Raw genomic sequence first — 11,566 nt, 5'->3', positions numbered from 1 at the left:
CTAATCTTTCCTTCATCCTATCTCAAGTTTCTGGATAGGTTTCATTATGTTAAATACCAAAAGTTACTCTGCTAGCTGGTTTATTAGTAGACCATCTCAATTTTTCAGTGCTTTCTTTTTTAAATCCTTAAGTCTTTACTCGTCTGTTACATCAAATAGCTTTATTTCATATTATGGTTCTTACTCATAGTCTTTTGTGGTCTGTCTTGCTGGCAGTGTTATATAGTATCTCCAAATTTTAGTAGTTTTTCCTCATTCATACAGGATAGGGATGACCATCATCAGGACAGGTCATTACACCTAGCTCAGTAGTTCTAGAGGTTTCTTAGACAACCTAACATACTTCAGCAAAGCTACATACTAGCATTAAAGGCAGGGTACGTAAGTCACCTACTTAGGTATCTGCCTTGTGTTAGAGACATTCAGAACAATGGTTTTCAAATGCTCTCCCATTATTTTACCCATCTTCTACGCTAAAAACTGGTTTCACGGTACTTGAGGAGAAGGAGGGGATGGGGAAAAGAGAGAGGCAAGGTAAAACTTGGTAATTTGACAATTTTTTTTTTAATGTTTACCTTTGTTCCGTAATAGCATCAAGTGGAAGAAACTGTTGCCTCTTCAATGGATATTTACTGCATTGAGACTCTTTGAAGTGAGTAGTTCATCTAGCAGATCAAGTTGATTCTGAGTAAATCACACTTTTTCCTGTGTTCATCCATTCAGTCATTCACTGCTGAGGTATCAGACCAAGACAATAAGAAACTCAACAGCATTAAGCATATATTCAAGGATAATGTTAATTAATGTAAGTTTTCTGTTGTTACAGGTATTTCATTATTTTATGTAGTGTTAAATGCTAGCACAAAGAAAGGTGGCAGCAAAAAAACCCTTGTGTTGTTTTCACAAGTATTGCAAAAGTGACCAAACTATAAATTTCTGTTTCAGTGACCATAAGATTTTGCAAATGTGTAAAAGCTTTATAAGCCCCTTTGAAAATACTTCACATAGAGCCTAAATGTAAGATACTTGAAAATTTCAAGTCCAAGTTGTTCTAGTTCATATGCTGATAACACTCACCACTGGTATGAGTAGATAAGTGCTCTAAAAAAGAAAGAAAAATACTGTGCTTAGAACTATGTCAGCCTGCAATAGAAGGTCTCTGCAACTTGAATCTTAACAATGCAGATCATGAATCTCAGATTTTGAAAACACTAACTGTATGCAAAACCTTCAGATTTTCAGTAGAACACAGCTGTTTCCAAGAAGTTCTTTTCCATGACAGGTAGTTGAAACCTCCTTAACAATATGATGATTATATATTTCTTTTACATTAACTGGTATTTCTTATTTTGCATTATTCCTTAATAGAAAGTCTCACAGTTAATGAGAAAACTGCAGAAAACCTTTCAGCAAACATAATCCAGGAACTAGTTTTAAGTATCTCTGGTTATTTTAAGAATTACTAGAAGTCACAGTGCCTCTTAATTACTTTTGTTTGAAAATACTGTAGTTGTTGAAAAGCAATAGTTCTAACAGTGAAGACTTGTAAGCTTTTTAATTTAAGAAACTGTATTTCATTTTCTTTTTAAAAGTTATGTCAGTACAGAAGCTGGACTGGTATATGGAAATAAGTAATTTTAATTTTTTCCACAGGAAGAGACAGCAGCAAAGTAACTCAACTGGAACACATAGTTGTTTAAATCAATTTATACTGACTTTGCTATTAGTATCCAAGTTCATTTTTATACAGAGCACAGGACACTGTTGTTTCAAGAGAAACTTGCAAATACTAGCAGTTAAGCTACCTGAAATTTTCTGCAGTTTGGTTTTTTTTTTTTTCCAAAAAGAGTATTAATGTTTATTCAGAGATCTGTAATTAAAATATGTACAACTTCACATGTATTCTCACTTACTTGGCTTGGTTTTTACATATACTGTTAGTCAAAAGTTACTTGTAGGTGCTATATAGTGTATGTGATTTGAAAAGTCAAAATTTTTAGTGGTTAAGAATTAAGAACATGGGGTTCACATGAAAATATTTTCTCTAAGGGTATATAATTGTTATTAGTATTTTTATGATCACAGTACTTTTCTAGTTTAGACAACTATTTTCTTACCTAATGACTGACATAAATACGAAACTCCTTTCCTGCGGTAACAAGAAGCTGTTAGTATGACTGGACTATGATGAAAACAGAAGTACAAGAATTACAGAAATAAATGGAGACAGATAGGGTAAGTTTACTGAAAGGCTTTTAATCTTAAGTTTCACGTACTAGGTTTTGAAATATAGAGCTCTCTTCACAGCATAATGGGTAGAATCAACTTTTTTGTTAATACTTTAATGTGGTTGTTTAGAATTTTACGTCTGTCTCAGGCTTGCATTTTGGTCATTTGGTCTTCAAGGCTTTGCAATGAAGCCACTGGCAAAACAGCAGTATTCTCAAGGTTTGCTGCAGGCCGGCTCAGCTATGGAAGACTTGAAGACTTAACGTGGAATGTATTTTATGTTGAAAATTTAAAATATATCCATTCAATATCCATACATTTTTACTACAGTCAGAATTTACATCAGTAAAGTACTAGTGGCTTTGGGACACTTTTACTAAAACACAGTGAGAATATGCTTTTTTTAAAAGAAGCTGCTTTTGTTCAGCTTGAGTTGCCTGGTACAGTATAAGAGTTGAGAACTTACTGAATTGTAGGGAGAAGAAAGGCAGTTTTTCATCTCACTTAGAACAGATAAATTCACTAGGATCCTGGGGGTTTTATTAGGTTCTTGTTATGGCTGAATCTATCCATGGGAACGTAACTGTGCCTTGCAGAAGAGGCTTGTCTGCCAGCAGCAGTGCCAGTGAAGCTTAATGCATGTTACCTGTTCTTCTAAGAGAATAGTGTTAGATTCTGGTAAGCTCTGGTGGTGAATAAGAATAGAGTATAAATAAAAATATGTACAGTAACTTTAGATTATTTAATATGATTCTTCAAAATTAACCCGTTCCTGCTATAACTTGAGACTGACTTTGCATAGTAAGGGGTCCTCAGATTAATTGCTAAAATGACACAACAATAAACGGAGATGCAAAAGTATAAATTTTTACTAAGAATATAGACAAATGGAAGAGTATAAGTCACATTTTCAAGTAGCTTAACTTCTTTGGGAAACACGCAGTATTAAAACTGCATGAAAAATGATGTATAGCTAACTTTTGGCAAGTATGACAGCACATCAAGTGAGAAAAATACCTTTTGGGACATGTGAAAAGAGAAACATTTATTTGTATAAGGAACTAATTTGTGCAGTTTCAAATTTAGACTTGGAAGTGGAAGATTTCTCCTTACTAAAATAATTTGGGTGATAATGAAAAGACAAATAGATTGATTATGTAAGGTCACAGACAAAACTCAAACCTGAATTCAGAAAGGCACATGGACTGCAGCAATGAGCTGAAAATACAGTATAGAGTAAGATTACAGCAGGAACTCTCTTCTTAAGAAATATTTTGAAAGAGGGATATAGGCATTCAGCCATTCTCTATTTACAGTCTTCCTTATGGTCAGAAAGTGAGGCACACTGCACTTCATGATGCCAACAGAGGAAGTAGTTAATGAAAATATGGCCACTTCAATGGCATTTTCAAGTATACCTTGTCTAATTGTATTTTAACCATACAAACTAAAGCAGCAAATACAAATCACATTTTCCTTCTTTGAAGCACAGGAGAGGTATGATTGTTTGCTATTTATTTAGAATTCCCAGTCTGTATCATCTTGATTTGCAGTAATACATCCAAGTTCAGTCCCAACTGCTGTTGAGGGCAGTGCCAAGAACTCTGATCTGTTATTTTGAATAGGAGGTGGTAATAGAGACAGTAGTGAATTCTGTGTTTGTTCTTTTATCTAGAAAGAAGAAAAGTTAAAACAGGGCTGCACATAAAAGTCTACATAACATTGCATCTGACTTAATTAAAAGCATGTGAAATCAGAGCCACGTTCTTGCATGTGACAATATTGAAAACAACAGGATGAGGGGTTTGGCTTTCCTCACTCTAGAGTAAGTTGGATTAGTCTTTCAAGATCAATTACATTAGCTATGCAGTTCTTCTGCTTTAAATTAGAATATTAACCATTATTCTTATTAGTTAGGCTGACTTCAGTTAAACAGACTTTATCAAAGGGGAAGTGGATTACTCTACCAATACCATTTTGTTTAAAAAAAAAAAAAAAAAAAGTAGTCTGAAGCAGATATGCTGTTACAGGATGTTTTTTGGCTCCAGCTAACTTAATTATTTTGTAATAGAACTCTAATAATTTGTGGCTTATTTAGGTTATATCTGTGTCACTTAACAAAATGTAGTAAACTCACCTGTTTGAAGAACGTATGCGAAAGCAAACTGCTTGCTGATGGCCTGGATCATAAAATGAACAGTATAATTATATTTTGGAAAGTAAAATACTGCTTTTGGAAGATGAGCCAGACTGACAAATCAATTTAAGCCCTGTGGTTTTTCATCCACAGGACAAATATGAAGCATAAGAAAAGCAGCACAGAATTCCTACAGTCTATGCCTCAATTTGTAGTGAAAGCACTACTGAATAAATCTATTTTTAAAGGCTTTTTCACTTTTCTGTTTTAACAAGGAATTTAATGCCTCATTCAGAAGAGACACAGTACTGAAAACATATACTTCAGATTTCTGTTTTTTTTCTTGGACAAAGTGCATGTTTAAAAATTAACTTTACTTGTTACAAAGTATACTCATATTACAAGAAATTCAGGGGTCAAACAACTTTAGAAGCATGGTTCCTTTATCAGGCAAGATAATTCTTAAATTACAAAACCAAAGGTAAATGTAGTATTTTACGTAGTACTTCTGGTTTGAAATTCTGACTTTAACAGTATTCAACTAATTACTGTATCTTAAATTGTGGGCTATACTTGGCCTTAGACTGAAGTGACAGAAAATTAGTTTTCACCAGAAGGTTACCTTTTCTCAGGGTCCTGTTGCAAGCAAAGTTCTACCAAGTTGTGGAAAGCAGGTGAAAACGTTTTGGAAAAGGGAATTTGTAGTCTTTCACTGGTCATTGTGCGTGTCATGCTCTCACCAATTCCAGAATCAACACCTGATCGGGAATTCTTCATCCTGGATTCCCCACGGGGAAAGGTATTTATATCCCAAGGACAGTATGTGGGACCTTTCAGCTTTTGCAGCAGCATCTAGTAGAAAGGAATAGCAGTGTAAGAGTTCAACACCTATCCAGACCTATTCAGGCTAAGCTGTGAAACTCCAGGAATGGAAGGATTATTTGGTCTAGAAAGAAGCATGCATATCAAAAAGCAGCCCCCATTTCAGCAGTAATAGCATTGGTTTCTCTGAGTAAAACAAAAAACACTGAGAGTGTTTTGAAGTAGAAATAGAGTTTAGCATCATACCTGAGTGCGAGGCATATCTTGAAATGGAACATGTCCGTTGGCTAATTCACATGCTGTAATTCCCACACTGTAAATATCAGACTTCATGTTATACCCAGACAAATCCTGTAAGAGAAAGAAAACTCTACTGGATCACTGATGCCACTGAGCGGTGCCAACAAAAATACAAATGTCTGTAATCTACGCAGGATTGAGGCAATTAAATTGTGAAACCTCTGGCTTTGTTCAGAAATCTGATGACTGTACCAAAGACAAATTTTAGGATCTGCAGTAGTTTCCAGGAAGGTCAGGTAAAGAGACTTAATACAGCAGCACCTTACCAACAGCTTTAAAACCAGTTCTCTTTAGGAGAATTACAAATTCAGTACATCTATGTCTTTTAAAAAGTTGCAGTTCAACAGCTTCCATTGAACTTCTACAACCAGACTTAAGCTAGAAGTTGAGTACTTCCAGTAACTTTGAACAGGAAAAATGAAGTGTGATTTATACTAACCTGTCTCAGTAGTTCAGGACTCAGCCAAGGAAGCACAGATGTACTAAACTGGGGGAAATCATATACCACCTTTGACTTTTGTCCATTGTTAACTAAACTATAGAGGTTGTTCAAGCCAGAGAGAGAAACCAGCCCATCCCCTGAAATCAGAATGTGGCTAGCTTTAATATTCCTGTAACATAAAGTAGTAAATTTTAGTTATAAGAATTACTCTAAGCACTACTAGAGTAGAAAAGCATTCATATTTCATTAACTGATAGTAAGACATTAGCGTGCAGTTCTATTTAGCCAATTATTTTCATGAAAGTTCTTCACTCTTCACTTCACACTTTTAATACAGCCCCAAGAAAGAGGAGAGATGATCAGCAAGAAAAAACTGCCAGAAATTGGAGAGGGGCCCTCCTTCCCTGCAAAGGGTATAAAGTAAGGAAGCCCTTTCTGCAACTCTGATTCTCTCCTGCTTCAAAGAGACAAAGACAGATGTATAATCCCTGTAACAACTGGCTTCAAACAATAAATGAATACTGTTCTTGTTAAGCTTCTACAAACTTGGTTCTGCTGTATTATTGAAGAAGAAATTCTTATGTCAGTGCAGAATAAGGTATGTAGAAAAAGGAAGGATGCAACACTTAAGCTGAAAAAGTTCTGAAGTGAAACTAAATTCTTAATAAACTGGATGCTGTAATCTGATTCTTACCTATTGACATTCTCCTACCTGTGAATGTAGCCATTCTGGTGCATGTAATTTAATCCTCTGATTGCACCAAACAGAATGTTCCTTATTAAAGCTTCACTCATTCCTTCAGGAAAGTAAGTCTTCAGCAGGTGTCTAGCTGAACCTGGAAGTGAAAAAAAACCTAGCTAAGCCTAACAAATCTTGCTAAATTACCTGTCTATGCTTGCTTCATTGTATACATTAATCAAGAACGGTATTCTCATCTTTATATTGACTATGGTACATCAAGAACAGTTACATGGATGCAACCGATGCATCCATCATGCAAAGGTCACACTCAAGTCATGCTTCTGTTAACTCAAAGTCTATGCAAAGCCTGTATTCAATCTAGACAAATTTTCTGTTGGCAAAATTCAAAGTTGTATAAAGTCAAATACATCTCGCAGTTATCATTTCTCACATGGTGGGTGTTAGGACTAAGTACAATTTAATGCAGTTCAAATACCAGTCTTCACTGAAGATTATGTACAGACTTCTCTAAACAAATGGTTTGGGAAAGTTCCTTTTTTCTACAAGACAGGAGATGCTTAAAGAAAAACCTCTCATGGACCATGTGGTCCAAATTGTATCAGCCCTTTTTCCTATTCCAAAATTGCAGTTAACAGTTCTTACCATAGGCCATGAATGGGGAGATAACCCAAAGCCAACTACCAGCTGTAAACACTGTCCAAAGCGTCATTACGTTGGGATGCTGGAAAAAGTGGGATAAAACCACCTCATTCTATGGAATTAAATGAAAGTGGATGTGTTAACCACAAGACAGCAGTCTTACTAAGAGCATTTAATCAGTAGAAAGAACTGTTCCCTATGTGCATTTATACATAGTTGCAGGTAATGTGTATAGCCTGCAACAGAAATGTAAATAACTTGCCTATAATTGTATTTGTCTGAAGTAGATCTAGTTTGCTCGTAGTCCGAAGTTTTGATGTTAAATACATACTACAGAACATGTTTCAAACAAAAAGTTGTACAATTACATAAGTATTTAAAACACTCATCAACAGTTTTCTTCAGAAAGCAACTCTCAAATTTACACATGCTTTGTGTTTATATTCTACTCCTTTGGAGGAAAAACTTGACTGAAATGACCCAGTACAAACACAAAGGCTACCTCTGTTTAGTAACCTCATATGTATTCATCACTATCTTCATCAGACTTGTGCAGAAATGCTGTTGCTTTACCTGTAAGGCTTTCAAATGCTCTTCAGAGCAATTTTCTAGGTCTGTGATCCTCACAGCAACTTGCATGCCTGTAGGCGTATGCCGTGCAAGGTAGACTGAAGTTAAGTTGTTGAACCTCCTACCTGAAACCAGAAGTGGCTACCTTAACATTGGAGAATATAATAATCCACCACATGATTTCCTTCATATGTAGAGATAATTTTACAGTTCTACAGTTGCAATTGATAGCAGCATGACCTTTTCTTTAAGAATGCCAAGCACTTAAGTAGTTGCAGCAAAATATATCCAGGAAATTAGTTAAAGCATGGCTCTGCTGTTTTTAGAACAACTAGAAGTCTTTAAACATTTGCCAGTATCAATTACACATCTAAATGAACAACACTTTTAGCATGCATATTCACATAAACATATGCATGCACAGTAGGATTCAGGGCAGCCATCCTTAGAACAATCAACTCAGCCAAGTGACAAGATATGATGTTACTTAATGCTGCATTTATTGTCCAGATACCACAGATTTAGAAAACTGACATGCACCAACATCAAGAGAAAAATTCAGGTAATTGTTGATTTGTCTTCTATCTTAAAATAAGTGATTACAGAAACATGAGCGATGTTCTGCACTTTTCTCAACTAAGGAGACACAAGAATAGTTCTAGTCAGCTGATAATACATTTTCTAAACTTAGTATTTACTGCAGTTAGCAATAACCTATTGAGAGCATGCATCTGCAGGAACAAGAAATATTTTAAGGTACACTTATATTACCTATTTCTAGCTGGAGTTCATAGTGAGAGACATTAGAAGAGCAAAACACCATTTCATTCCTTCCTGTTGATGGGGGAATCCAGGCTAGATCAGAATCAGCCTAACAGTGAGGAAGAACAGTTCTCAAAATGACTATATAATTTTTAAACATTTACTTATTTAAAATTAACACAGAAATATCATTAATTAGAATGCTAAGATCAGGTACTCAAGTCAGAACATTCAAGCTAGTGCTTTTACCATTACACTGAGAGTTTTATGAGCTACTGGGGTTCTTTTTTTTGTGTGTGTGTGTGTTTTGTTTTTAAACTGGCACAAGATTAAGATTAACACTTAGTTACCTATAGTCTTCTTCCAAAGTGGAAGCCCCAAAGTACTCTGGTTATTTTTGCTGTTAACATTTTAAGAAGTACCCCCTAATGAGATTATTTTTAATATGTACCAGCTTCGTATTTAACATTGCCAGCTAATGTTTCTATTTTCTCCTTACCAGGCATTCATGGACGCTACTCTGAGATAGCTCTTCTGGTCTGATTGATTCAACTGGCGTACGCAGAATACAGGAACAGTCCTTGAGAACAGAAACAAGTGAATGTTAGTGGAGTTGCTGCCATTTATTACGCATGGCAGTGGGAAAACATCAAAAGTAGCCCCTGTGAGCAGGAGTTCAGAAAGTTTTCTGCTACAAGTCAGTCAAGCAAGAGGTTAAGAAACAGCATAGAGCACATACATGGCAGACTTGGAGAGAAGAGATACTCAATAGTCTCCTTCACTGATAGTTCATACACGAAAGTTTAAACATCTCAGCACTGTGGAAATCCCCTCAAGCAAGGCATTTCACCAGAACTTTTTCACATTAAGGTATGACTGGGTAACAAGGTACAACTGCCAAAGATTTTTAAATACAAACTTACCAAACAAGACATGGAACCGCTTTAGATCAGGGGAAAAGTCATATACACCCATTTATCCTAGAAAATTAAAGTAGCAATGTAAGATTGTACATAAACCTGTGATAAATATAAGTCTCTTTAATCACAACTGTGAGGCATTCCTCTTGGTTAACACACACACACACAAAAACCCAGAACTACAGCTCTGGGAAAGCCTGCTTCTATTGAGCCTTTAAGCAGCATATGGATTTAAAACTTCATACTGAGGATATGCAATGTACATTCCAACTCAAGTTTTCATTTTTGATTCATGGGTTTAGAGATCTTATTACTATTTCTGAACAAACAATTTAATTGCAAGTTAACCGCCTAAGCGCAGAAAGTAAAAATGAACAGATTCATCAATCCCTGGCAGTTTGTAGGAAAAGAATTGTCTGTTGTTTTAACGGAGCACAGCTGTGCTAGTCAGATCTCGGCTCAGCTGTGTGCAGCTGAACTAGCTCACAAAAAAAGCAAGCCAGACGCAATTGCACTTTACATTTCACAAGTGAGAGAGGAAATACTCTTGTAAGGGATTTGAGTGTTAAAAAAAAAAAAAAAAGAGGGGAGCCAACTCAGATAATTTTCACTTTACTTAGGCTACAGAATTAGCATTCAAACTCCCTCATAGATCAGAGTAGCCACTCTGAAACTCCTCCAGCAGACTTACTTCATGTCTGATGCTTTGAAAGCTTAGGCAGTGACGAGACAGAGATGACTATGTCTAATAAGCACATCAAAACTTCTGAAGTGTAGAGTGGGACTAGCTAATTTATTTTAGCTACAAGCAAGTCTTCTACCATGATGAATCCTACTTGGTGGCTGCCATAAAGTCAGCTACAGGAGGTAGTTCTATGTTAATATGTAATTATTGCTTGCAAGTTAACTTTAAAAAGGTGAATTACTATATCAGAAACTGATCATTTTGTTTATCAAGGAGCTAAGCTTGATTATATCCTGCATTTAAATAATGTATGCTATTTAATCAAGGCAACTCTCTTAAAAAGCTAACAGGCTCCCACCACCCCATCCACTGCCAAATATCCAAGCCACTCCTAATCCTTAATATTTTTACCCTGAAAATCTGCTCGAAGTAAAGAAATAGACAAAAGGAGATACCTAGTAGGTACTGGGCACCTTCAGAGCATCAGAGCTTTACTTACCCAACTTCACTGAGGAATTCTGTAGCAGAGTAGGAAGAAAACCCCACAAAACAGGTGCTTCAAGATACTGGCCAGCACTGTAATGGCTACAGCATCCTTCTCCTACCTGGAAAGAAGATACCTCATTCCATTATACAAGATAACTTATTCTGTTGCTTGGAATATGAAACCACAAAAGCTAAGCTGAAGAATAAAGTCTTAATAACTATGATACACTAAAGTCAAATAGTTGTAGAATTTGTTCAAAGGGGTATAGCCAGCCAACAGAAACGTCCATGATCTACATTTGTTCAAATAACATTACAAATGTAAGATTTTTATTTTTCTTATGTAGTTTAACATTGTTTCCATTTTCAATACGGTTTTAGATCATGTCCTTACACAGACCTTTTCCCTGTTTCCACATTTTTCTTTCTGTATTGCAGGCTTGTTTTTGTACTGTGGATAGTGACAGCATTGCACAGCTGAACTGAGACATTCATCCCAGTTTGGCCAAAACTCCAGATGCAGCGAGCAACGCAGGGGAGGAAGAAAAACAGAAAAACGTGCCTGTGAGGCGGGGGAGCGCGGAGGCTCTGGAGCCCAAAGCCCAAGTACTGCGAGCGCACGTTACTCTGGTTCCGCTGAGGCGGCGCCGCCGCTCCTACCTCAGCGTCCGGAGTGACTCGGGCGGCTCTCGATCGTCTGTCTCCAGTTAAACGATCCGCCCGTGACAAAAGTAACGGAACGTGAGAAAACGACGCCCCGCAGGCTCTCCCTGGAGAGAGAGCCGCTCACTTGCTCCGTTAAACTCGTACCTTGGCGCCCCCGCCTCCTCCCGCACCAGGCGGCGGTTTAACGGCGCCCCCGCCTCCCTCC

General features: G+C 36.7%; 1 protein-coding gene across 2 annotated transcripts; it reads right to left on the bottom strand.

Moving 5' to 3' along the window:
- Positions 1-3,264: 3,264 nt before the first annotated feature.
- STRADB (STE20-related kinase adaptor beta) lies at positions 3,265-10,819 on the bottom strand. 2 transcript variants are annotated; one of them, XM_010564856.1, is made up of 12 exons: positions 10,709-10,819; positions 9,528-9,584; positions 9,104-9,184; positions 8,614-8,713; positions 7,846-7,967; positions 7,276-7,384; positions 6,643-6,766; positions 5,928-6,099; positions 5,435-5,539; positions 4,989-5,218; positions 4,367-4,409; positions 3,265-3,900 (listed from the first exon to the last, which is right to left on the bottom strand). In XM_010564856.1, the coding sequence occupies exons 2-12, from the start codon at positions 9,537-9,539 to the stop codon at positions 3,748-3,750; spliced, it is 1,251 nt and encodes a 416-aa protein (XP_010563158.1). In that variant the 5' UTR covers positions 9,540-9,584; positions 10,709-10,819; the 3' UTR covers positions 3,265-3,747. The 2 variants fall into 2 exon arrangements, with proteins under 2 accessions (XP_010563158.1, XP_010563167.1); XM_010564865.1 differs by having other exon boundaries at positions 7,276-7,354.
- Between the last annotated feature and the right edge of the window lie 747 nt (positions 10,820-11,566).

The sequence above is a fragment of the Haliaeetus leucocephalus genome, unplaced genomic scaffold, assembly GCF_000737465.1.
Source record: "Haliaeetus leucocephalus isolate CR32 unplaced genomic scaffold, Haliaeetus_leucocephalus-4.0 Scaffold1, whole genome shotgun sequence".
Classification (NCBI taxonomy): Eukaryota; Metazoa; Chordata; class Aves; order Accipitriformes; family Accipitridae; genus Haliaeetus; species Haliaeetus leucocephalus.
The sequence above is the reverse complement of the archived record's forward strand: the minus strand, read 5'-3'. Positions and strand labels throughout refer to the sequence as shown.

Coding starts and splice junctions, on each gene's coding strand:
- STRADB (XM_010564856.1), bottom strand. Junction 8,714..9,103: donor GTAGCGTCCATGAATGCCTG/GTAAGGAGAAAA, acceptor CCTCACTGTTAG/GCTGATTCTGATCTAGCCTG. Junction 7,385..7,845: donor AGCATTTGAAAGCCTTACAG/GTAAAGCAACAG, acceptor TTAATTCCATAG/AATGAGGTGGTTTTATCCCA.